Source organism: Cynara cardunculus, assembly GCF_001531365.2.
Source record: "Cynara cardunculus var. scolymus isolate 2C chromosome LG 17, CcrdV1, whole genome shotgun sequence".
NCBI classification, from domain to species: Eukaryota; Viridiplantae; Streptophyta; class Magnoliopsida; order Asterales; family Asteraceae; genus Cynara; species Cynara cardunculus.
In genome coordinates, this window is record NC_037544.1 from 24,011,281 (window position 1) to 24,039,271 (window position 27,991).

The window sequence follows — 27,991 nt, forward strand, 5'->3', positions numbered from 1 at the left end:
CTTTACATTACTCTACTGTCAGATCTGGGATTAACAATTTGTATCAGAGCAATTTTGATTAACTTCTATCGATTCAATCTTTCTACAGTAGATTCAATTTTCTTGAACAATACTCTTTCATGAACTGCTTCCTGTTCGACTGCAGTTTGGACCCAAAAATTCATCAATTCATCATATTATTAAATGTTTTATCCTTTTAAAGGATTTGTTCTTGGATGAATACGAACCTATTTTGATCATTAAAAAATTTGGTTTATTTGATGGAGTTTCTTGGAGTCAGTCGAATTTTTGAACCTTGATTTTGTCAGATCTACGCGTAGGCGTTAAGCAGGAGTTCATGGTACTCACAGCCTAAGGCAATTGGCATTCTATTTGTTAAACGTATTATCGCCCATATCTTGGGTATTCATTCATCGTCTCTTTTTATGGATTTGGATCTGTAAGAGCCTAAAGATTTACTTGCTTGTAATCACCAATCCTATATGAATATGGCAATATTCCTTCATGTTTTGCCCTTAGAAGCATTAACAACAATATTGTCAATTTTCTTTGAATTGACGTGCTGTTTCTTGAAGCCATAAAGCTTAATGTTAATTCTTCTCTCTAGTTCTCAATTCCAATGGTGTTTGCTTTGGTTATTCAAGTTATCTCCAATTGGATCAAGCTCTAAAGCTGAATTCCTACTCAACTTGTTGTTCGATGAAAGATTCTTTGTCATAAGACTGGTTGCATTGTTTTGTCAAGAAATTCACACATTATCTATCCCTTAGTTGGATGAATTTGCTACTTTTGGGGGTGAGTAACTATTCTGTGCTTCAAAGAATGTGTTGGGTTGTAGGCAGATTAAAGTTGCATTCTGTACAATCAGTGGTGTTGCATTCACATTGAATCTGATTTGGTCTAAGACTTGAAAATGAAGAACATAGAGCTACATTCAGGGGGGAGCTTGAAAATTCCATCCATACCAAGCACACTAAAGCTTTACTCAAGAAAGCAGAGAGGAGAAGACCTGAACACTTCATGATGATGCTTGCTTCGTAAAACATTGGGAGAGATTGTTAGGATCAAATTGATCCTAATTATTCTCTGGTTGGTATGGATGGAAGATCTGAAGATGTTGTTGTGCTTAAAACGTCTATCCTCTGGTGGGTGTATCCTATGGTTGGTCTATCTTATGGTTGGTCTAACCTCTGGTTGGTCTTACCTTTGGTTGGTCTATCATATGGTTGGTCTATCATCTGGTTGGTCTAACCTCTGGTTGGTCTATCCTCTGGTTGGTCTACCCTCTGGTTGGTCTAACCTCTGGTTGGTCTATCCTCTGGTTGATCTAACCTCTGGTTGGTCTATCATCTAGTTGGTCTAACATCTGGTTGGTCTATCCTCTGGTTGGTCTAACCTCTGGTTGGTCTAACCTCTGGTTGGTCTATCCTCTGGTTGGTCTATCATCTGGTTGGTCTATCCTCTGACGATTATCTTCAGAATCTTGAAGGATGATGTTGATCCCATTTTCGATAATGATTATTTTCTTGTTTATAGGATTTAGTTACCTTATTTATAGGATTCAGTTATCATGTAAATATCGCCTTTATAAGAAGTGATACAGGCATAGAATAGAAGTGAGATGAATTATCAACACTTTGTAACACACATATTCAAACACATCACATGAGAGTCGATTAGGGTTTTTAAGAGATTGTATTTTCCATTCAATAAAGAAAGCGGCGGCCGATTTCTATTCATCTTCTTCTACAAATCTCTTTTTAAATTCCTTTACTTACTTTACTGTCAGATCTAGGATTCTCTGAAATCTTACTTCACCTTCATAGTCAAGGAATATAACTCCTAACTCAGGTTTGAAGTGCACAGAGTTGGGTATATAAGGACCCTTGTTAGACCCCATCATTTTTATTGTAAAAGTAATGAAAAATATACAAGTATGGAAGTGCAGAGGGCCGATGGAAGAAAAGCAGGAAGAAATCTTAAGTGTCCAAGACCAACCAGAGATGCGATGAAGATCCATAGGTGCGATGAACAATGCATCTCCATAACCTACACTTAGAAGATTTATCAACAGTTCAATCAAGGATATTCAAGCAAGATGACACGCAAAGACTCTTGGTTGAACACATTTCCTTAAAGACAGCTGGAGATAGCTCATCGACAGCTGGATTTCTATTTGCCAAGAAGATTGAGATACTTTCCATAATTCTAGATAGATATATTTTCCTAGAATATCTTATAGATATCTTTTCCCAAGATAGTTATCTCTTAAAATAGATTACTAGTATAAATAGCTTTTATATTTCTTATAATCGTTTGCGCTTCTAAATTATTCAAGCAATAATAGTGAAATCTTTTGAAGCTTTATAATTCTCTTGAATATTAATTAAGTTGTTCTTCACTATTATTCATCAATACGATAGATTTAGGTTATTCATAACATAAATCTTCGTATTATTGAGAGATTTGGGATCAACAACCCTTCTCTGGCAGATCAAGATTCAACATAGAAATGTTTATACTCTCGTATTCCTTCAGGACTTCATCTAAGGAGAACCTTGTTTCATGTTCATTCCTTAGGGATGGTCCATCATTAGGACTTGAGAGTCTTTTCTTCCTTCCTCCCTTCTTCAGAGATGGCCTATCAGGGACAACGACATACCTGGACATCCTTTTGATGAGATCGTTGATGATGTCTTCGATAATCGGCTTATGTCTAGACTTAGATGGCTGAATGGCTTGTTTGATCTCCATCCATTCGCTGTATCCATAGTGGCCAAGGTAGGAACAGTACTTGATAACAGCATCGAGATTTTCCCTGGTGATGAGCATTGAGACAAGAGTTCTACCGTCTTTGGATTGTCTGCTGATGCTGACGCTCTTGATCGGGTGAGGACTAATTCTCTTTTTCAGCTTTTCTTCGCTCCAGCGCTTGTCCCGCTCAGCCAATTTTAGATTTTGCTCGTGCTCAGCTTCTGTAAGAGAAAGTAACTTAGCTTGAGCTTGGACAGCGTTCACCTTCTTTTTGGACTTTCTCTTTGGGAGAATCTTTTCAGCTAGTGACTTGGCCAGCTTTAGGTTGTTTTCAATCTGCTTCTTCTTAAGCTCTAGCTCTTCTTCAGCCCTTAACGCCTCGAGTCTTTCAGCTTCTTAAAGGAAGTCAAACTCACCACCACTAGAGGTACGAAGAGGGATTTTTACTCTAGTCTGGTCGAGTGACTCCTTTAGCTGAGCCATCTGCTGGTCGGTAGGAGCACCGGAGACAAGGTTTTCAGGGACCCACTCCAGTCGACCGCAGGTAGTAGAGGGAATATGAAGCTGATATAATAAAGTGACAACTACCTGAGAGGTAGAGTCTTCAAATAAGGGTTGAGGGTTTTTGAAAAGTACCTTCAAGTTCCCTTCTTCAACGACACCTTTGTCTTTCGACTTAGGTCCTAGTTCTTTGACGAGGCGGACACTTCTTCCCTTTGCTTCCCTTGGGATGCAGAATCCCTAAGGGCGACTCCTTTGATGGCAATTGTTGGTCGTTGATACTGAATGGTGAAGTCATCTTCATCATCATCGTCATCATCACCATCGAGGTCACTGCCGGAGTCTGGAAGGTCAGGTTCGTCATCATCATCATCTTCATCATCATCATCACCAGCAACAAGTGTAGAGATGATGGGAAGATCATCATCCCTAGGGATGGCATCAACTTCCTAAGCTATAGCAGCTTCACCGGAGGTTGGAATTGCTTGGGCAATCTTAGCTTCAGCTTCAGCTCTAGGAGCTTCAGCTTCAAGGATTGCTGGAGCAGCAGATGGTCCAGCAGCGTTGGACCTCATCTTGCAGAAGACGGTATCTACGGCTGGAAGGAGAAGCTTGACATCAGAGGCCATGTCATAATCTTCGTCATCTTCTTTGTAGTCCTCTTCTTCATACTCCTTTTCTTCTTCGTCCTCGTCTTCTTCTTCGTCCAAACGTTGAGGCGCTAAAGAAGGACCTTCAAGAGATGGAGAGTGAGAAGATAGAAGCTGGAGGTTAGTAAAACTGACAGGGTAGGAAAATGGAATACCTGAGGGGCCATAAGTGACATCCAAAGGATTGACACTGGCTTGCTCAATGATGCCCTCGAGAGGATGAGCATCTGTATGCTGAGGAGCCTCGAAAGAAGCAACCTCAGGTCCAGTGGTGTGTGTTTCATCATCAGGGGGACATTCACTGATGAGTCATAAACATGTGTAGCGAACAAAGAAGGAGGAGAAGAGAAGACGGCCGAGAAGACAGGTGGGTGTTCAGCGGTGGCGGCGCTGATATTCACACCTTCAGTGATTTGGGTCACTGAGGCGGTTGGGGTAGGTGCCACTGATACGACAGTGGTTGGAGAGATCACTGAAGAGCTAGGAGGGTTAGCTACAATTGCTTCGGGGTTAAGGCTAGTTTGAATAGTTGAAACCTTTTGAGAGGTATCAGCCAGAGATGTTGCTATCCCCTTTTTGGCCTTCTTGGCTCTCTGAGGAGAACCAAGAGTTGGTTGAGAGGGTCGTTTTGAGGAGGTTTTGGTGGCTGGGCTAGACACAGGGGGTTTCCTTTGTCTTCACCACCGGAGGAGAGGAGGGAGAAAAGGGCACTATAGAAGAAAGTGCAACGTCCCCTTCCCTCAGCTTGTGATCCAAAATCCTGGATCCAAACCTACACATCTGGAGGTTTCCTTCATTGGAATATTTTTATACAAATATCTTCGCAAACACCATGGATAGGAACCTGGTGTATGGTACCACCTTTTCTTGCTGACGCTTGTTCAGTTTTTGCACCAGGTCATCGAAAATRACTGCAGCATAGTTTATATTGCAACGCTGAATCGAAGAAACTCCAATTGTCAGGGCGACGCTGGAGGCTTGGTCTTGTCCTCCAGTCTTTCCACCCATAGACTGGATGAAGTGAGAAAACAAGTATTGCCAGATTGCTGACATCCTGTTTTTCTCAATCTTCGACAAGGACTACATGGGAGCATTTGAGTCCTTGTTCATTGGCCACTGGTAGCTAATGGCATCGATACATTGAATGATCTCGGCAGTGGAGGGCTCACTGTCAAAGGGGCCCTTTGGGAGGCAAAGAACAGTCCTCATGGTGTTGACTCCGAAGTTCATGGTCATGCGGTTGAACGTGAAGGTGATCTTCTCAACTTGGTGGCCATTCTTGTCTTCGAGTTCCACCACTTCAGTAGTGAACCAGAACTGCTGGAGGGCTTCTTTAACCATGATGGGCTCATGGTTAAGAGCAAAATAAAGGGATGACCGTTTGAGGAAGTTGGCCGCTTCCTTGTGAAGGCTTTGTTTGAAGGGATCTCTAACAAGGCAACGTGATTGTTGGCCTTGAAAGATAATTCATTGATTGAGAAGCCTAAATTCTTGGCAGCCATCTGTTTTTAGTAAGAAAAAAATACAAAACAGGATTAGTGAGACCAAGAGATGTGTATAGTTTAAGTTTTGAAAAAGAAAAACTTTCTTTGAAAAATCCTTGAAAAAGGATTAGGGTTTTTCAAGTTGAATGTGTTTGATGAAATATGATTATAACCAAAAAGAAGGTTGAGTTTATAATCATTAATGCTTGTTTTTTAAGAGAACAAGGTTCTTAAAAACTTCAAACATGTTTTTCATAATAGAAAAGAAGAATAAGAAATGAAAGAGTGTATCGACCTTAGTTGGTTTGAGGTGAAGAAGGTCGAAGAAGAAACTTTTGAAGGTTGTTCTTGCTTTGCAAATTGACAGAGGTTCGTCTTGATATTTTGAAAGCGTAAATAAAAAAGTGAGAGATAAGTCTCAAATTTATAGGTAAGAGGAGAGAGAAACGGGATAAGAGAGAGAAAAAGACGACGGTTGAAGAAAAATGTCATGATGAAAAAGATGGCACGTTCTCATCCATGATTGGATGGCATTAAATGAGGTTGTGTGTGACAGACCTTTTTGCGCGTCTCAAAGTATTGTGCATTGTAAATAGGGAATATCGTCATAAAAACGGTTCATTAACTATTTCTTTTAAAAACAAAAAGGTTTTTAAGAAAACGAAGAGTCATTTAGTGTTAAAAGAAACACTGAAAAGACCTTTTTAAAAAAACCTTTTTTATCACTGAAGAGAGAAACACTTCAGTGATAGTTTTAAGACTTCAGTGTCAGTGATAAGAGAATCACTGGAACTGACATTAAAATTTTTTGAATCACTAAGTAAGAAAGATTCAGTGATCACACATATATATATATATATATATATAAGATAAGTATAAGAGAGAAGAATCCCTAAGACTTACTTTTAAAACAATTTGATCACTGAAGAAGAAAAGCTTCGGTGATAGTTTTAAGTTTTTAAGAAAAGGAATAAGTAAACATACCTTAGAGAGAATAGATACATTTACTCAAGAGTTCAGTGACAGAGATAGAGCACTAAATCATTTCACTTACTGATTGATGGTATAGTTGAAGAGGATTATTCTTCAGCATTTAGCATCCCCAGTTCGCTGATCAAGATGTTAAATCTTGTCTCATCAAGAGGCTTGGTGAAAAGGTCAACGAGCTGATAATCAGTTGGAACGAAATGAAGTTCAATGTCACCATTCATAACATGATCTCTGATAAAATGATATCGGATCTCTATATGTTTGGTGTTGGAGTGAAGTACAGGATTATTTGCAATAGCAATAGCAATAGCACTGGTGCTATCACAATAGATAGGGACTTTTGAAAACTGAAGATTGTAGTCCATCTGCTAGTTTTTCATCCAAAGAATTTGGGCACAGCAACTACCAGCGGCTACATATTCAGCTTCAGCGGTTGATATGGACACTGAGTTTTTCTTTTTACTTGTCCATCTCACCAACTTTCCACCTAAAAGCTGACAGCCTCTAGTGGTGCTTTTCCTATCAATTTTTCAACCTGCAAAATCACTATCCGAATAACCTATTARGTCAAAACMTGAACCCTTAGGGTACCAGAGACCCAAGTTAGGAGTTCCCTTAAGATATCTGAAGATGCGTTTTACGGCAATCAGATGGGATTCCTTAGGTTTAGATTGATATTGTGCACATAAGCAAGTAGAATACATAATATCTAGTCGACAAGTTGTAAGATACAACAAGGAGCCGATCATTCTTTTATAAGCTGTTACGTTTACAGAATTTCCATTTGGATCCTTGTTCAAAGAAAGTGGAGGAGCCATTGGAGTTTTCATAGATGAACTATTGGATATATCAAACTTCTTCAGCATGTCACGAACATACTTACTTTGACTGATAAAGATACCTTTATTGGATTGCTTGATCTGGAGACCTAGAAAATAGGGTAGTTCTCCCATCATACTCATATGATATTTTTTCTTCATGCGATCAGCGAATCGAAAACATAAAAAGGGATTAGTGGAAACAAAAATAATATCATCGACATAAATTTGGACTAGAATGATATGACCTTTAACTTTTCTAAGAAGTAAGGTTTGGTCAATCTTTCTATGAACAAATTTCTCAAAGATGAGAAATGAGGATAGGGTATCATATCAAGCACAAGGAGCCTGTTTTAATCCATAAAGTGCCTTATCCAAACGATAGACATGATTTGGATACTTAGGGTCAAGAAACCCTAGAGGTTGTTCAACATAAACTTTCTCTTGAAGTTTTCCATTAAGGAAAGCACTTTTTACATCCATTTGGTAGACTTTAAAGTCTCTATGGGTAGCAAAGGCTAGGAAGAGTCGAATTGCTTCGAGTCTAGCCACTGGTGTGAAGGTTCCGTCATAGTCGATCCCTTCTTCTTGTCTATAACCCTGAGCAACAAGTCGAGCCTTGTTACGGGTTACCAGACCTTCTTCATCCAACTTGTTGCGATAGACCCACTTGGTGCCTATCACTGTTTTGTCAGAAGGACGTGGGACAAGGTACCAGACTTTGTTCCTATCAAACTCAATGAGCTCCTCTTGCATGGCAAGGACCCAACTAGGGTCTGAGATAGCATCATTGATTTTCTTAGGTTCAAATAAAGAAAGAAAGTTGACAAAGAGACATATATTACCTAGACCACGGCGAGTCTTGATACCTGCATCTGGATCACCAAGAATTTGATGAATTGGATGGTCTTTAGTCCATCACTGAGCTGGTAGCGGATTATCATCTGAGTATGGAAGTTCAGAAGCAGAAGATGAGACTTCAGCTGCAATGTCTTCAGCAATAAGAACAATTGCTAAAGGAGCCTCAGATGCAACGACTGAAACAAGTTCAGATGCTAAAGGCATTTCATTCACTAATTGATTAGTGTTTGAAGTAGAACGAGGAACACAGCTAATGGGCACAACAACGATCTCTAAAGAAGATAAGTTAGAGTGACTAGCTGCAATTAGAATGATAAGTGGATCATCTTCAACTTTAGGGGCTTCAATGTTAAGAGGAACGTTGAAGGAAGCTTCAGGTTGTCCATAGTGAGAGAACATCCAGTTTTCTAATTCATCATCATCGTTTAAGATGGTTTTTGAAGTAGCTGATTGAGATTCATCAAAAGTGACATGGATAGTTTCTTCTATCGTTTGTCTTCATTTGTTGAATACTCTGAAGGCTTTGGATACTGAAGAATATCCAAGAAAGATTCCTTCATCAGCTTTGGGGTCGAACTTTCCGAGTTGGTTACAATTTTTGAGAATATAACAAGTGCAACCAAAGATGTGTAGAAAGCTAATGGAAGGCTTTCTTCCATGGAAAAGTTCATAAGATGTCTTCTTGAACTTCTTTACGATCAGGGACCGATTTTGAGTGAAACAAGTGGTGTTGACAGCATCAGCCCAGGATTGAGTAGGGAGATGGGATTCGTAGAGCATTGATCGAGCAGCCTCTATGATTGTTTGATTTCTTCTTTCAGCGACCCCATTTTACTGAGAAGTTCTCACTAAAGAAAAGTTGTAAGAAATTCCCTTGTTCTCAAAGAAGTTGTCCATTATACTATTTTTGAATTTAGTACCATGGTCACTTCTAATAGATCATACTTTGATGTTGTTAAGTACTTCTATTTTCTTGATGAACGAAATGATGTCTTCAAGTGCCTCATCTTTGGATCTGAGAAAGAAGACCCAAGTGTACCTGGAATACTCATCAACAATAATGAGTGTAAACTTCTTTCCAGCGATAGATTGCACATTGACTGGACCAAAGAGATCCATGTGCAGTAGCTGAAGAGGCGCAGTCACTGAAGAGATTTGCTTTGATTTAAAGCTTGCTCTTGTGTGTTTTTCTTTTTCATACGCTGAGCAAAGAGATTCCTATGCAAAGGAGTGTTAAGGAAGACCAGTGACAAGATCATTTCTAGACAGCTCACTGAGTGTCTTGAAGTTAAGATGAGAAAATCCGTTTGTGCCATAGCTAGTTGATATCTGAAGAGGATTTAGAGAAGAAACAGTTGTTCTCAGTGATAGAAGAATCCATATTTATGATATAGACATTCTCTAAGCGAGAATCGATCAAGGCAACCTTATCATCTTTGTCGTAGACGTAACATGAATTGTTAGAGAATTTTACTATGTAGTCTTTGTCACACAGTTGACTGATGTTGAGGAGGGTGTGCTTCAGTCCTTCAACGTATGCAACTCGTTTGAACGTGGTTGCACCATTAGTTAATATACCAAAACCTCTGGTATATCCTTTTCCATTTCCTCCAAAGGTCACAGAAGGTCCTCTTTCTTCCTTGTAGTTGATAAGCAAGGATTTATCTCCAGTCATATGCCTTGAGTATCCACTATCTATATACCATATGCTTTTGACATCCTGCACAAGGGAACAGTTTAAAAATGCTATTGGTACCCAGCTATTGGGGTCCAGCACTATTAGAGGCATCATCCACTGATGTTGAAGAATCAACGTCAGTAGACGGCATCACTAAACCTGAAGAGGTTTTAGTGGAAAGAGTAACATCCTCTGATGCTAGTGAGATAGAGTTAGTGGAAGTCTTCACTGATCCTGATGAAGAGACTACAGTGATGGAACTACAACATTTGATGCTGAAGCAGCAGATGATGTCTTCATTGAGCCTGAGGAAGAGGCTCCAATGGTTTTCTTCACTTTGGATGCTTTTGCAACTTTAGTAGATGATTTCGCTTTGGTTGATTTCTCAGCCTTAGCTATTTTCTTGCCCTTAGCTGGTGGACCAACCTTGATGGCAAAAGGACACTTACTGCATTGTGTGTATTTTCACCATAGTGTTTACACTTCCTATAGCTGAAGGTAGCTTTAGGGCCAGGAAGTATCAGATTAGAGGAGGGAATAGCTCCAAGGATTCCCTTCTCATTAGTTCTTGGAGGAAGTTTAGAGGCTTTGGAGTTCTTAGGTGAAGCATTCACCTTGAGCTGAGACTTAGACTTCTGAGGGGATTCAGATTTCTTAGTCCCTGGAGAGGAAGACGATTTACAAGTTGAATGAATAGACCTAGATCTATTTGACTTGTTAGATTTCTTAGGAAGAGGTGCTATAACAATGGATTTACCTTCGTCTTTGCAACCTGAACTCGAAGGAGTTCCATCAAGATGAATTTCAGTTAAAGAAGACTAAGAGGAAGAAGTGTCAGGAATGGAAGAGACAAAGGTACCAAACTTGAGCATGCACCTGTCATTGTCACATTCTTCCTGATCATAGGAAAATCCTAGACCAGTCTTTATCTTGGCCGGGATCTGAGTATTGATGATCTCAGAGGCTTTGACAGAGGCTTTGCACCATTCTTCAATGGTAGCCTTCTCAGCCTTCAGTTCAGCGATTGCTCGCTCATGCTCAACGATAGCCTGTTCGCATTCAACAGTGATAGCTTGGTTTACAATGACCTGATCCTTTAGGTTTTCTTTAACCTTGGTCATCTCTTTAATCTTAGAATGACAAATCATCAACTGTTCTTGAAGATCAAGATTAACCATTTCTGCTTTAGATTTGCCATTAAAGGCTAGAAGAAGAAGAAGAAGAAGAAGAAGAAGAAGAAGAGGGTTCATTCAGGATACATACGTGAGCAAGAGAAGAGGATGAGGGATCATTTGAAGTAGGTGTCTCTGAAGCATCTTCTTTGACATCCTTGGCCATTAAGCAGAGATAGGCCATATCTTCCTCATCAGATGATGATTCATCAGATGAATCAGCCTAATCATGCTCTTCAGCGATAAGGCCCTTGGCCTTTCGCTGGTGATTCTTCATCTTCTTGTACTTCTTCTTCAGCTTCAGGTATTTATCATCCCTGGACCGGAAGGAGGATGGGATTTTGTAAGATGGCGTCGCAGTTGTAGCAGATCGCTAAAGCCTTGTCTATTTTATCAGACTTTGGCTTTTCCTTTAAGGTCAGCGAAGGAGATCTGCGGAAGTTACTTTTGTTGGCGAATCTCCTAAAAGATTTAGTCAATAATGTCAGGGAGTTATCAAAATCTGTAAGATTAGAATCTGATACATCCTCAGAGTTAGTAGAATCTAACTTTGTAATAACAAGAGGAGGAAGAGAAGAAGAAAAAGAAGAAGAAGGGGTTTCAGTTGAAGCTTCTTCATAGATCAAAGCTAAATGAGAGCTTTTCATTTCTCTGGAATATTTGATCAGGTTCCTTTTCAGCTGACGAGATTGCTCATGATTAAACAAGATCCCGTAGAGAGTAGAAAGAGAAAGAGAGAACATGTCATTAGACATCTTGCGACACATGGAATAAGTGTCCTACGATTCAGGAAGACATTCTAGAAACTTAGTTAAAGTTTCAGAATTAGAATATTCCCTACCTACAGTCCTAAGATCAATAAGAAGACAATTAAAATGTTGACGTACTTCAGACAATGTCTTAGTCTTTCCACAGAGAAAGCTTTYATRCTGCCTTACTAAGTTGATCTTCCTTGATTCTTGAACCTAAGAGGTTCCTTCATATTGAACACATAAAGTGTCCCACATGGATTTAGAGGTTCTGAGTTTCATCACAGTGTGATAAACGTCATCAGGAAGAGACATAACTATTATAGACCTAGCACGAATGTCTATAGTTATTTTCTTCTTGTCTTCATCACTCCATTGGTGAGAGAGTTTTGGAATCTGTTGTTCAGGAATGGCAGCAGTTGTAGCTATTTCAGGACAGCTGGAGAAATTGCAAATGGTACATATGGTCCATTTTCTATATAGTGTGGAATTTCATGATCCAGACCTTCCAGAAAGAGGGACATCCGATTCTTCCAAATACTAAAGTTGTCTCGGATAAATCGGGGAAGTTTGGCAAGAGAGCCATTATCTTGAAAGTGTGTGTTTGTGTTTTGTAAATCCATTTTAAAAGCAAGAAAATTATATAAAGAAGGATATAATATAATGCAGAAAATAACTAAACAACTAGAGAAGATAAAACACTGCTTTGTTACCACTTGTTGGTCCCGTTAAGGTCTACAAGATGTGTACAACAATTTTGTAGAAAGGGAGGATGAATACAAACACAGAAACTTTTCAAATTTAAAATATATATTGATAAAGAAGGATCAATACAGATTTTACAAGATTGTTTGCGAAAAGATAAGGTTAATAAAACCTATCTAAACAATCTAAAGTTTACACACTAATTCTTAGCAAATAAAGAAAAGATTTGATGTTAAATAAATAGAATCTAAAGTTTACACACTATCTAAACAATCTAAAGTTTACACACTAATTCGCGATATTGTGGCAATTCCAATATTTTGAAGATACATGTTGATATTAATGTGTAGTACATGGATATTCTTTTGGAAATTTCTCAATTGTAAATTCTGTAGATATTCAATCCTTGTACTATGGGGTCCTATGTGATGTAATTTATATTTTTTTATATATAAAATATATGTTATATACAAATATGGAGTATGAGATATTACTATTTATCTTTCTCAAAACCATATAAATCGTATTATGTTAATAAAGACAAAAAATAAATTAAAACATTAAAATAAGGATGTATCTCATTGCATTACACAAATACTCTTTTAGTAATATATAGATAGGTTTGGTTTATTTTGATTTCAAATTACATAGTTCATATACATACGTTTGGTTTATTTTGATTGCAAATTACATAGTTCATTTCACCATTTTAAATTATATAGTTCATTTCACCATTTTAAATTACGTTTGACGGCTAGATATCCCGGTTGCTAAAGCTCGACTTTCATACATACCCACATAAGTTCTGTCTTCTGTATAACTGTCATCGAGTTAAATTTGAGAGCCCTAGAATTTATTTATTAAACCAGGTGAACTATGGATGGAACATCGATGTTAATATGAATCCCAGCACCCCATCTCCGTCTCCTCTTGCATCTTCTTCAACATCAGGATCATCATCTTGGTTTTCCGGTATTGTACGTGGTCGCAAGTCAAACAGTAATACAATGGCTAACAAATCCGCTGTTGCCGGCGTCGGGAACGGCGGCGGTGACACTGTTGGCCCAATCAATCGGAAGAATCAGTTCCGTGGAGTCATGTTCAAGTACGGCTCTAAGCCTGCTCAGGTCTGGGCGAATTAAATTAAAAGTCACCACTATATTAATCAATTTGAGTTGTTAGGATCGGAACTGTGGTTAGTATTCTTTAATTTAAATTTCGTTTCTTTGGGGTTTTTGAGATTTGGAAATATGTGTTGTTGACTGAACTTGAATAATATTGGTGCAAAATATTGTGTGCTGTTATTGTTATAGCATCCTTATGTGATAGGAAGTACTTTCTGTTGTTATTATTTGGTTGGTTAACCTACATGTTTAGAGTGATGCAATGATACTGAAACCATTACATTTTTGTAAGCAAGTTCTTTTATGAATGGAATATTAGGTTGAAAGTTCTTCTTGGTGCTGGAAAATCTTATTTTATAATGTTATTTAGGGGCCATTTGGCAATTGCTGAATGGTTTGATGCAGAATGATTAAGTGGTCAGAATGAATAAGAGGCTCTCATGATATAATGCAAAATGAAATATAATCGTTTGATAATTGTGTACGATGAAATTGGGCTCTTAATGGTTAAGGGAGCACCAGGATACAAAATCATTCAAAGGGTTTTAGAACCATTAACAGGCAGACTTTTTTTTTGCCAAACAAGATTCCTCTTAACGATTCAGAGGTTGCCTCTTATTGGAACTATTAAGAGGTAAACACATAGTAATTATAGGAGTGCCATCTTGCTGAAAAACAAGTTTTCTGATCATTACAACTACAATTTGTGCAGATATGTAGGAGTCTTGATCTTGTGTGAAGATATTGTTTGAGAACTATAGGTTTGATGATTCATGGGAGAATGTATGCAATGATTGGAATTCCATACAGTTGCATCATATTTTTACTTGCATGTTCTGAAAACCCGATCTTCATCTATGCATCCTAAAAATTAGACCAATGCCAAGTGATATCAATATTTATTTTGTCGTTTCCCTGCTTGAGAAAAATTATGTCCCTGCCATGAGTTGATGCTTATGCTGGCAGCATATACAAATAGAGAATTAGATTTATGTTGTCTTCTACTCAATTTTCTGGTGCACTTGTAATTCAACCTATCATTTTTAATATCAATCTACTTCAAGATGGAAACGTACAACTACTTTCTGAAGAACCTTAATTTGTTAATGTCGTGTTCCAACATCGAGTGACCATTGTCCTTATATACCATTAGAATGAGCGACTGAGAAGTCTACTTGTCTTGGTTAATTGTGCATTTTTTGTGAAACTTTAGAATAAAAGTTTTCACTTAGAGCAAGCAATGAAAGACATTGAATAAGTGAAAGCTGATGACTGCTGCTGGATTATGATTTGACAAACGAGGCATTGGGTTTTACCATGAGATTGGGTATCAAATGAGGTAGATAGTACTTAAATGAATGTTCCCAAGCATTTTAATTTTCCACTAGCTTATTATTAGAGGAAAATTTTTGATGTGGTTGCAATTGCGATAATCGTGTGTCATTATCCCTCTATTCAGATTTCAGGGTGGTCCCCTCGGGGGGTGGGGCGAAGCGGGCATCTACCAAGGGCCCAAAGTTTTTAATTTGCATATAGAAGTAGTCCAAGAAAATGTGGTGGATAAAAAAGGCTCAATTTTTTTAGTATATACTAGAAACCCACAAAGAATTTAGTAGACAATAAGGGCCACAAATTATAGTAATTAGTTACTAGTAGTATTGAGTTTTCCGTTAGTTTGCTGGACTGTTAAGAATATCTCACTTTGTATCTTTCTGGCCACCTTTAAGGTTGAGATATTGAATGTGACTATTTAAATTTTAAATGAGGTATTATGTGAACCTTCTACTTGCTGGTGGAATATTATTTTACAGAAACTATTCACTTTTAGTTTACTTTTTGCAATTTTTCATGTTGATCCTTTGATTTAACTATTGAACATGGAAGTCAATATGTTTTACATCCGATGCAGGTTGCATTTAAAACTGGGGATTATAAACAACAAGTCGTTTTTATTGGCGGATTGACAGATGGGTTTTTGGCTACAAAGTAAGTATATATACTCGTTAAATAAAAATTTGTTGAATTGTTATGTAAAAGAATTTGCCTACCGGTTTCAATAATGAATCAGAGACTCAAATTAGTGTCTATAGCTAGTTCATATTCGCTTCTTAGTTCTTACATAGGTCATTGGAATGCAAGATTTTGTGTTCTAAGGTATCTTAAGGCCAGATGAGGCCTAGGGATACTTTATTAAGATCAGGGCCACAAATGAATGGGCTTATCCATTGAAGAAGGAGATGGCAGGAGATCTGGTTTCTTGGTTGTAGATTAGGTTGCTGGAAATATGAAATTGACTGTAGGGTACTATGATGCAAGGGATGTGTGTAACACCCTTAAAATTCATAAAATTACGACTTACAAAAGCTTTGAACTTCCATAAATAAATGCAGAACTTAAACCCATAAAGGGGAAGTAAGGACCACCATGAATTAACAAGAGTAGGATTAAAGTTAACAACCTGCTAATCTAATTCTAGATTGAACTAGATTCCAATCCGGTGTCACTAATCCTCAATAGTCCAACATTGCCTCGCAAGGCAGTCCCAAAGATGATGATATGCGGATGCTTATAAACCGCACCGATGCCATCTCAAAGAGCCTTAGATCCGCCACCGATGGACCTGATATACATGCCATTAGAAAAGTGTTAGGCTTATGCCTAGTGAGTCGAAACAAATTATTTACACAATAAACCAACATTTAGAAAAATGCAAACCAAAAGATAATAACCGGAAATGGAACATTTACTCGTATGGGAATAATCTTCTGAAAGTGGTCAAACCTGACAATTTGTATACATAACATCTTTCGATGACGGGGAGACCCGATTCAATTGGATGTGGCAGGAACACAAGAGTATTGCCATGTATCAATGTTCGTCGGGTTTACACCTCAGATTAATGACTTTAGTGCACACACAATATGGCGTCACCTCAAGTGCTCAAATACTTTTAGTGTCTACTAGGAAGAGTATCACCTCAAGGATTAATGAATCTTAGTGCCTGCCATTAGCTAGCTAAGTCTCACCTCAAGGCTCCCATTCGGTCGTGTCCACTTACTAGTATTTCAAGATAGGAATAAATATATCCTATTTAATAACACCAAATCTACAACCCTCATGCATAAGGGTAGTAGTACCACAAACACGAAGCTTGGAATATAATAAACCCAATGATTACACGGAATTCTCCCACATTATGTACAATGGTTACTTACAATGACCATGTTTAATGGTTACTTACAATGACCATGTTTATCCAAATATTTAAATATGTATTGCCCAGGAGATTTCTCAAAGCAACGTAAGATTTATGCATTTGATTTAAAACCCCCAAATAGGTGATGAAATCCTTATTTGTGTTATAACTCATTTATAGTATGGAGTAAGTGAATAATCTTATATTGGAGGTCAAGTCCTCCAAAAGTTGGAACAAATCCTCTAGAACCGAGGAGTTCATCTACAATAATCCATTTTGTCATCTAGGTCAAAGTCCCCAAAATCATCCAATACTTATACTTGACGTAATAATCATGAAACAACTTGTAAATGTGTAAGAAAAGGAAGGTTTAACATGTTTATAGAGAAGTAAAGTAGGATGAACTCACCTTGGTGGTTTCTAGACTAAACCTAGAAAACCAAGAATCTTAGATGTGGAGGAGAACTTTAATTTTGATCCAAGCTTGATTTCTTGACTTTATGGCTTCCAAACCCTCTTAAATGCAGAGGTATGAAAGCTCCCACACGTAAATTTAAGAAGAGAGAAGAAGGTAGGTGATATAAACGAGAACCCTAACAAAATTGGCCCTAAATGCGACCTGAACAAATGCCGCAACCTAGCCCGTGACTTAAGTCGCCTAGCTAGTCGCCTGCGACTTCGCATGGCTAGTTGCCCGCTACTTTTGTCCAATGATCCAATGGTTCACGTGACCATAGTCGTAACCTAGGTCACGTGGCTAGTCGCCTGAGGCCCTGTTTTCTATAAAAACTTCGATTTTGACCCCTGGATTGCATAACCAAATACAAGACCTAAAATACCTTATATTATAGAATTTATGATCCAAGGATTTTTGGTTTCTTTATTGAATTGAAGAGCTTAAAAAACAAGAGGAAACAACAACCTCTTATTTATAGATAGAGCCTAACAAACTAGCCTTCCAGATAAAAACAATCCTATCACTCTCAACAACTTCGAGATGCTTAACTTGTTATCCTAAAATTAAGGATTTCCAGATAAGCTAGAGACTTCCAACTCTCCACACTTCCCTCAAGCTGGGCTATGGATGTCAATCATACTCAGCTTGGACGTAGCTCTTCGTACACGTCTTGGTAGGATCTTTGTTAGGATATCTGCTGTCTGTTGCTTTGATGGAACAAATTTTAACTGAACTTCTCCCTTGTCTGAGTTTTCTTTAATGAAGTAGCAGTCAAGTTCTACATGTTTGGTTCGTTCATGGTGCACCGGATTCCCTGCAATATCAATTGCAGCTTTGTTGTCACAAGGTAGAGTTTTTAGACCATTGGTTGTTACATCAAGCTCTGTCAAGAGTCCTTTTAGCTGTATCCCTTCACAGATTCCATGACACATAGCTCTAAATTCTGCTTCAGCACTGCTTCCGGCTATCACAACCTGTTTTTTGCTTCTCCAGGTTACTAGATTTCCCCACACGTAGGAATAGTAGCCTGTAGTAGATCTCTGATTAGTTCGTTATCTGCCCCTTGAACACCTTTACTTACTGGTCCTTTGTCTTGCCAAAAGAAGTCCCCTTCCAGGGTTTTGTTTCAGGTATTGAAGAATTCGAACCACTACTTGATGATCTTCTGTTGGTAGGCCTGGTATGTGTCACAGGTAAATCAGTTTCCCAACCAATGTTTGGTACCTTCCCTTATCAGTTAACTTGCCATATTTTATTTGATATTTTCCTTGTGGATCCGTAGGTACTGGCTTGCAACCTAACATTCCTGTTTTTTTAGAAGGTCAATGGTATACTTTCTTTGTGTTATGAAGATTCCCTTGTGGGATCTTGCAACCTCCATTCCAAGAAAGTATTTGAGTTTCTCTAGGTCTTTACTTCAAACTCCTCTGCAAGCATATCTTGAGATGTTTGAGCTCTTCCACATAATCACCTATCAAAATTAAGTCATCTACATACATAATCATGATGGCTTTCTTCCCTGTTGTTGAACTCTTAATGAACATTATGTGATCGGTTTGACATTGGACAAATCCATGTTGTTTCACTACTCGAGTTAGCCTTTCAAACCAAGTTCTAGGTGACTGTTTTAGCCCGTAGAGTGACTTTTTCAGCCTACAAACCTTTCCAAAGGATTCTCTTGTAACAATTCCTGGCAGCACATCCATGTATACTTCTTCCTCTAGCTCCCCATTAAGGAAGGCATTTTCTATATCGAGTTGATGTAGTAGCCAATCTACGTTTGCTGCAAGAGAGAATAATACCCTTATAGAATTCAACTTTGCAACCGGTGTGAATGTTTCCCCATAGTCAACTCCATGTGCTTGTGTAATTTTTTTTGCCACTAGTCTAGCTTTGAATCGATTAATGGTTCTATCAACATTGTACTTTACAGTGAAAACCCATTTACACCTAACTGTTTGTTTTCCAACCAGTAAGTTTGAATATTACCCGGTGTTATTTTTCAAGAGGGCATTCATTTCTTCATTAGCTGCTGCCTTCCATTCTGGATGTTGTAGAGCTTTTTGTATACACCTTGGAATTTGTATGGAGTCTAGGGAACTTGCAAATGCTTTATGATTGGTAGATAAACCTTGGTGTGTCATAAAATCACTGATTAGATATGTTGTGCATGATCATTTTCCTTTCCTTAATGCTATAGGAACATTAAGGTCATCATGTTCATCATTAACCTTATCAATTTTCGAAGGATTACATTCAGGTATATGAGAACTCGTACCTTTGTGAGATTCCAATTTGGCTCGAGGCTTGGATCACCCTCATGACAATGGTGTGTGTTTTTCTCTTCGTTATCTCTGACTTTGGGTCATCTAGAATACACAGACACTTCTTTCATTACTTCATGATTTGGTAATTTAGTAACCGATTGAAGTGGGCTATGATTTGGTTCAGATGGGACTGTAGTTAGGGCTCGGTTCAACGGAAGCCGGAGGAAAACAATGAACAATAGTAGGTGAGCTATGTATCATAGACTGAGAAACAAATTGATTTGGGGCAACTGATTGTGGGTGATTTGGAGTTTAATCCTAGATATGATATTCATGTGAACCTTCTCCCCCTGAATAACTAATTTGGGATAAAACGGTTGGTCTTCAAAGAACGTAACATCCATTGTGTTGTAGACCTTTGTGACAGGAGAATAACATTTATAACCACTTTGGTTGTTGGAATAACCTAGAAAGATACACTTGAGAGAATTAAGGTCAAGTTTACTACGGTTTTGTGACAAAATATGAATGAAGGATGTGCATCCGAAGACTTTGAGAGAACATTTGATAAGAACGTGATATGGGGATAAGTGGGCATGAGAGTTTGGTGAGGTGTTTGAAACCTAAGAACCCTAGATGGCATGCGATTAATTAGATAGGTGGCTGATAGGATAGCATTGCCCCAGAATAGAGACGGCATATTGGTGGTGAATAGAAGGGAGCGTGCGACTTCGAGGATATGCCTGCTCTTTCTCTCGGCAACCCCGTTTTGTTGCAGGATACCAACACATGAACTTAGATGTATAATTCTAGTTTCATGGAGATATAACGCTAGGTTTGACTCGAAAAAATTGGTTCCATTATTAGTTTTCAAGACTTGGATATTAGTTTGATATTGATTTTCAATCATTTTATGGAAGACATGGAATATGTGTTGCACTTTTGATTTTTCTTTCATAAGGTAGACCTAAGTGACTAGTGTGATCATCAATGAAGGTGATGAACCATCTAGCTATAGTAATTCTGGGTGGTCTCCACGCATCACTGTGAATTAAGTGGAACGGATAGGATGCTTTATATGGTTGAGCTTGTGAGTATGTTTTGACAACTGATAAATTTCACATTGAAATGGAACTAATCTTTTATTGATCAAATCCGGAAATAGACGTTTCAAGTATACATGAAGTCTGGATGACCTAATCTATGATACCAACGATGAAGACTTTCTTTGGTTCAACTGGAATCTGAAATAGCACTAATCGAGTTTCTTGATGGTTTTACCATGAGTTCAGTCTTAGGAAAAAAAGGTTTCCACACACTTTAGCACTGCCAATCGTCCTCCCGAATTCGAGTCTTGAAATTCACACAAAGTTGGAGACAATCTAGTAATACACTTCAGATCTTTCATGGGTTTTGATGATTGACACCATATTATAGGTAAGGTTAGGAACATAAAGGACTGAATTAAGAGTAATATCCTTTGAAATAACAACCGAAGCTATACCCTTCACATATGATAGCATACCATCAGCTGTTCGGACGGTGGCTCCGTTGGTGTTGGGTTAGGGTTCATCGAAAACATTGATGTTCCCCGTCATACGATCAGTGCCCCCTGAGTCGACGATATAGTCACATGTATTTAACCTTGCATTTTGGGCAGTAGGCATGCAATCATTTTGAGCCACAACAACAGTGTTATTCCCTCCAATAGCTAAGTGAATGGAAGCATCCTAGTATCCTTTGCAGTGCTTCCATTTGCTCTTCATTGAATGGGTTGTTTTCAGTTTCTGCTACATGACCCAAGGATCTGATGGGCTGTCTAGTTTGAGGTTTCCCATGTAGTTTCCAACATATCTCTTTCGTATGACCTAGGATCTTGAAGTGGTCACACCAAGGCTGGTTGCCTGACCTTTAACCATTGTTTAGAGAATCATTGCTGCATGGGTTTACCTGTGATTGTCTTGGACTGTAATTCTCTCGATATACACTCGAGGTCTGCCTCTTTGCTTCTAAAGCCGAACCTTTAGTTTTTGGTTGAGTGCCAAAAGACCCCAACATAACTTTCCTCCTGGTTTCTTCTTGACGGATTTCCGAGAAGGCTTCTTGAACACTAGGCAACTGTTTACAGCCTAGAATTCTCCCTTGAACTTCATCAAGGTTCTGGTTTAAACCAAGTAGAAACTTATAGATCTTTTCGTTTTCTTGGATTCCTTTTTATAGATTCCTATCATAAGCACACTTCCATGTAACATCGTCCAACATATCCAACTACTGCCAGTAGCAACTCAGTTAGTTGTTGTAGTCGGTGACCGATCGTTCTTGACGTACATCATGTAATACTCCTATTTGAAATATTTTCGAGGCGTTGCCTTTGTTGGAGTATGTGTCTCGAGCTTCTTCCCATATCTCTTTGGCGGTCTTGTAGTACATGAAGTTCTCACCCGATTCATTAGTCATTGAGTTTAGGAGCCAAGACATTACCGTATTTTTCTTCGTCTTCCATTTTCGAAATTCTGGATTGTCTTCTGCAAGTGGTCGTGCTGATCCTGTCAAGTAATCTTCTTTCCCTTTCCCGCTTACAAAAATCATTACAGAGTATGACCATTGGATAAGATTGTGGCCTGTGAGTTTTTGTCTGGTAATTTGAATGATCCCACTTTCTAAGAGTGTGGGTGTGAGTGTAGATGATTGGTTTATTGAAGAAGAGGTGCCACTCTTTGCCTCACTAGCTATTGTAGTGTTGATGTATTTGGTCATCAAGCTTTTTGGATGACTTGAAGAGGGGAGATGGATCAGATATGCTCTGATACCATTTAGAATTTATGATCCAAAGAGTTTTGGTTTCTTTATTGAATTGAAGAGCTTAAAAGACAGAGTACACAACCTCTTATTTATAGCTAGAGCTTAGCAAACTAGCCTTTATTCAAGGAAAGATAAAAACAATCCTATCACTTCTAACAACTTCGAGATGCATAACTAGTTATCCTAAAATTAAGGATTTCCAGATAAGCTAGAGACTTCCGACTTTCCACATATAGTTATATAAATTTTCATACAAAGACTACTCAAAAGGATCGACAAGAGGGTTCTAACTAATGAGGGTGTTACAATATGCATTTACCTACTCTAGAAGAAGGAAGTGGAAGGCAGTTAAAGGATAGTTTAGTCCTTACTAGGGATTAAGGAGTTTGTCGGTTGTAATAACAGATCGTAACAATTTGGTAGTTAGGGAGTGTGAGCTGAAGGGGTATAGATAAGGAGCCAAGGGCAGAATAGGGGACATTGATGATTGTGAAATATGCTGAGAGAGTTTCCACCTCTAGAAAGTGGAATTTGTAATAACAATCATTTGACAGGGGTCTTCTTTGGTTGCCATTTACTATCCAATTGCATTAATTGGTATAAGAGCTTTGTTCATGAGAGATGTTGAGGTCTGTAGCTTCTTAAGTGGATGAAAGGGAGGCAAGATTTGTGGGGATAGATGAGAATGGGAATACTGTCACATCAACTAAACACCTTGATTCGATTGCAAGAATAAGCGGCAGGAAGAGCCATGAGCAGTGAGGAAAATTCAGTTAAAGGTGAACAGTGAGCTTGAAATGAAAAGTGATTGTTAAAAATTGGATCATCTCTGGATATAAAGGGTGGCTATTAAAAATGCCAGTTTTCAACGGATTGGACCGTCGGTACTTGTATTCTGGGCCGATTTCTTGTCGAATTGGTTATCCAATGAAGAAAAGATAGAGATAGCTGTGATTTCTTTTGGGAAGAATTGAAGAATCTTCTGTTGTTACACTTTCGCACCTTAGGGGAGGGAAGTTCATGCAAACAGTCTCTAGAAGTCAAGCAGGGATGCGATGGTGTTGGAATACAAAAGAAATTTGTCTATGGCAGCGCCACTAAGGGAATTTCACAAGAGGTCTATGTTAGTTGGTTCGTCAATGGACTTTCACTAGAAATTAGGCTGATGTGTAACTATTAGCCCTCGTTGGGTTGAACAAGGCCATGAAGGTTGCTTGCATTGTTGGAGAATGCAATAAGACTGAATAAGAGTAAATTATATAAACCAAATATACCATTTATTAGGACAGGAGTTATAAGTCAAGAAGACATGGAAAGACTGCAGACTTCAGGACCAAAGGTAGCACTGAGTTCTGAAGAATCGCTGACAAAAAATTACAGTTGAAAAGTTCATAGGGGTTATGTTACCGTTGTGATTTTCGTGTGCAGAAAGTTTGATGGTGAACATCCACTTGCATTTAAGAAAATGCTTCCAAGGCATAGGTGTCCTTTTTTCTGAAGGCCTGGCCAATAGTAGGGGTTGAGTGGGGAGAGGCAAGTGGTGGTGGCAAGAGGCAACATGATATGGGCGGTTGACTACTACTGGTTGCCTAGTGCCTTCCAATGTCAGCTTTTCTGCCGTTGAGGTTATTTTAGAATGAGTAGAGTCTTTGTAGTTAAAAGCATAGGTTCTTAGTAACATATAGAGATTAGGTTTGTAATGCCTTATTTTTTCATGGGGGAAAACCTGATTATATAGAGTACCTCATGGAAGAATAGAAGGAAATGGCATAAAATCAAACATAATCGAATTTATGGATTGCTGCTCATATGGTAGTTACGTTCTTTTTTTTTAGTTCTTGACAATAATAAAAAACGGAAAGGTGGGGCATCTTCTACTTTCAAATTCAGATGAGTATTTACTGATTAAAAACCTATCTTCGGGCATGCATTTCATTAAGTTGATTTCTCATGAATCTCAACAAGTTTGCAAGTCTTAAGTAATTTTTGTGCAGATATTTGGAACCTCTGGCAATTGCTTTAGACAAAGAAAAATGGTCACTGGTCCAGTTTTTGCTTTCATCTTCTTACAGTGGGTATGGCATCTCGAGCTTGAAAGAGGTAACTTCTCATTTCTACTTATCTTATATGTTTTCTGTTCCAGGCTCTTTTAAACTTGTTTGAGGACTAATGTTAGTATTTCATGATCCGAGTTCTGTCATGAAGTTTGATTTGTACAAAGGATAATGTAACTTATCTGCAATGTTAAGTTGGTGTGCTGTCATATGAGGATGGCTAGGATCATTATTTTTCTTCTGAAAAAAAGACAAGGATGGTGGAAATGAGAAATGACATAGGTATTGCTATCCGAGCTCTCTTGTAATAAGTTCTGCAGCGGATCACGAAATCTTGGTCATCTACGGTAAAAGAGGAGGTTCCATCAGAACACTTACTTATTTCAGGGTACCTTTTCATTTTGGATATTCTCTCAATTCCAAAAAAAGCCGAGTGGTTTATATGGGTTGGTGCATAAGCAGATGTGGTAGGTGAGAAATAGGCTTGCATGTCAAATCGTAAAAGGACTAGATTGGTTTAGAAGCAACAAGCAAGTACATGACTCTCCATAGGAGTGTTTGGAATATAATTTTGGATATAGCTAATAGCTTAATGTATTTTGGTACTTGATAAAGTCATCTTTCTGTGTACATTTTTATGTACAATGGGGATAAAAGCTTGAAATAGACTTCAAATACAAGAGCAATTGGCACAAGAACCTCTAAGGTCCTTACGGTCCTGGAGTTATGGCGACTGCAGAACCACAAAACAGTACGTGTATCATGGAGCCATCATTCCAATCTCAGCCTGCCTAAGGTTATGGAAATAGGAAGTGAAAGAGCATCATCTGTTGGTGGTCGGATCCAATACCATAAGTTATGGAAATAGGAAGTGAAAGAGCATCATCCATTGGTGGTCGAATCCAATACCATATTTGGTGTGGCACATAACAATGAATTAATGTTGATCATACACCTTCTGAACTCCGTGATTTTAATTAGAGATTGGTGTTTGCTAAGAGATTCATCATTGCATCATGTGTTGCTTAGTTTATGGTTTACAAGCCATCCTTTCCTCAAGTTAAGGGAGTAGTCAATTATTGTTTTCTATTTCTAGTTAAAGATTAGTCAATTGTAATTCTAATCGGCTCAGGTTCTTTCCATGCTGTTGGAATGTAGGCTTCGGTCTACTAAGTTAGACAAAAGGGAGGAGGCATAAAGTAAGGAGCCGGCCCTAGCCCAAAAGGAGTCGGCCCTAGTCTCTACCCTAGTTTCCTTGATTAGGAGATAACCCTAATTATGTTTGTCTATATATATTAATCTCATTGTATTTGTAAACATTTGTAGCACCTAAATAAAGAAAAACCTAGTTGCCCTCTATGGACTAGCACGATCAATCTGATCGTGTGAACCACGTAAATTCTTGTGTTCTTCTCTTGTTTTTGGGTTGTGCGTGGGGTTGTGCGTATTGCGTGTGTAACGTTTGTCCTAACAACTGGTATCAGAGCTTTAGGTTCTTGATCTGTTACACTCAATCACTGAAACCCTAGCCATAGTCTACCGTCGCTGCTGTTTGCTGCTGCCACCGTTGCTAAAAGTTTGGGATAATGGCTGAGGACGGAAAAACCAGAATTGAGAAGTTTGATGGACAAGATTTTGGTTGGTGGAAGATGCAAATCGAGGATCTTCTGTGTCAGAAAGACTTGGATCAAGCCTTGACAGGAATAAAACCCGTAGAGATGGAAGACAATAAATGGGCTGCTCTAGACAGAAAAGCCTTGGCTGTTATCAGATTTACACTGGCCAAGAATGTGGCCTTTTAACATTGTGAAGGAGACTACTGCATGTGGATTGATGAAAGCTTTGTCAAACATGTATGAGAAACCTTCTGCTTTTAACAAAGTCTTTCTGATAAGACAGTTAGTAAATACCAAAATGAAAGAAGGTATGTCTGTTACCTCACACATTAATGGTTTCAATACCATTATATCGCGCTTGTTATCTGTTGATATTAAGTTTGAAGATGAAGTCCAAGCTTTGCTTTTGTTATCCTCGTTAYCGGAAAGTTGGTCAGGAACTGTCACTGCCATTAGTGGTTCAGTTGGAACCTCTAAACTCACCTTTGAGGGCATTCGTGACTTCATCCTAGGAGAGGACATAAGGAGACGGAGTTCTGGAGAATCATCCAGTGCTTTGCTAAGCACTGAAGGGAGAGGTAGAAAGACAGAAAGGGGTAATGGCAGAGGTAGATCAAAGTCAAGAAAGAGGAGCCACTCAAAACCAAGAAAAGACATCCAATGTTGGAAGTGCAAAGAAACAGGGCACTTCAGAAATCAATGCCCTAAACAATCAGATGGAAACAGAGAGGTGAACGCAGCAACTGATGATTCAGACGATGCCCTTATCTGTTGTGTTGAGAATTCAGCAGAGTCGTGGATCTTGGATTCTGGTGCATCATTTCATGCTACTTTCAGCACGAAGATGATGAAGAATCTATGAACAGGTAATTTTGGTAAAGTTCGTTTGGCTGACCATCGCACTCTTGACATCACAGGAATAGGTGACATAAACATAAAGACTTCATTGGGTACCACTTGGACATTGAAGGACGTTCGAGTCATTCCAAGCCTTAAGAAAATATTGATTTCTACTAGGCAGTTGGATGACCAGTGATTCAAAGTCATTTTTGGTGAAGGACAATGGAAGGTTGTCAAAGAAAACCTTGTAATCGCCAAAGGTAAAAAGCGAGGCACCTTATATATGGTCGATGTTCCCGACAGTGAGGTGAATGCAGTGACCAGTGGGATGAAACCATCCAGATTGTGGCATCAACGACTTGGCCACATGAGTGAAAAAGGAATGAAGATGCTCGTTGCCAGAGGCAAGCTCCGAGATTTAAAAAGGGTGGGTTCTGAATTCTATGAACCCTGTGTGCTTGGCAAGAAAAAGAAGGTATCCTTTGCGAAGACGGGTCAGACACCAAAAGCTCAGAAACTAGAGTTTGTTCACACAGATGTTTATGGACCAACATCAGTTTCTTCCGTAGGAGGATCGAACTACTATGTGATCTTCATCGATGATTCAACACGCAAGGTATGGGTTTATTTTTTTTAAAATAAGTTTGATGTCTTCAACACTTTTAAGAAATGGAAAACCGCTGTTGAATTGGAAACTAACCTAAAAGTAAAGTGCTTGAAGTCGGATAACGGTGGGGAATACATTAGCACAAAGTTCACTGATTATTGTGCTGAACATGGCATTCGGATGATAAAGACGGTTCCAGGCACTCCTCAGCAGAATGGAGTGGCAGAAAGAATGAACATAACTTTGAATGAGAGGGCCAGGAGTATGAGGCTTAATGCTGGGCTTCCAAAGACGTTCTGGGCTGATGCAGTTAACACTGCAACTTATCTTATCAACCGAGGAATATCAGTACCGTTGGGCTTCAAGATTCCAGAGGAAGAGTGGAAAGGTAAAGCAATCAAGTATGAGCATTTGAAGGTGTTCGGATGCAGTGCCTATGACTTGAAGAAAGACGGTGACAAGTTGGATGCAAAAGCCAAGAAATACACCTTCATTGGATATGGCTCTGATAGTATGGGCTACAGGCTTTGGGACTTTGAAAGCAGAAAAGTAGTCAGAAGTAAACATGCAACTTTCAATGAGGTTGAACTTTATAAAGACAGAAGCACAGTAAACTCAAAAGATCAGAAAGAACAAGTTGAGTTTGAAAGTGATGACATCATAATC

The 27,991-nt window shown here is 38.6% G+C and overlaps 2 protein-coding genes across 3 annotated transcripts in view; one reads left to right on the forward strand and one right to left on the reverse strand.

The window, feature by feature from the left end:
• Positions 1-3,437: 3,437 nt before the first annotated feature.
• LOC112499920 (glutamic acid-rich protein-like) lies at positions 3,438-4,913 on the reverse strand. The gene is made up of 3 exons (XM_025103186.1): positions 4,764-4,913; positions 3,826-4,019; positions 3,438-3,684 (listed from the first exon to the last, which is right to left on the reverse strand). The coding sequence occupies exons 1-3, from the start codon at positions 4,911-4,913 to the stop codon at positions 3,438-3,440; spliced, it is 591 nt and encodes a 196-aa protein (XP_024958954.1).
• Positions 4,914-13,047: 8,134 nt separating this feature from the next.
• Positions 13,048-27,991, forward strand: part of LOC112500756 (UPF0613 protein PB24D3.06c) — a 45,853-nt gene continuing 30,909 nt past the window's right edge. For both annotated transcript variants that reach the window (XM_025104329.1, XM_025104330.1), the window contains exons 1-3: positions 13,048-13,489; positions 15,396-15,472; positions 24,203-24,308. In XM_025104329.1, coding sequence (XP_024960097.1) covers positions 13,262-13,489; positions 15,396-15,472; positions 24,203-24,308 — 411 coding nt within the window. In that variant the 5' untranslated portion in view covers positions 13,048-13,261. The remainder of the gene's footprint in view (positions 13,490-15,395; positions 15,473-24,202; positions 24,309-27,991) is intronic.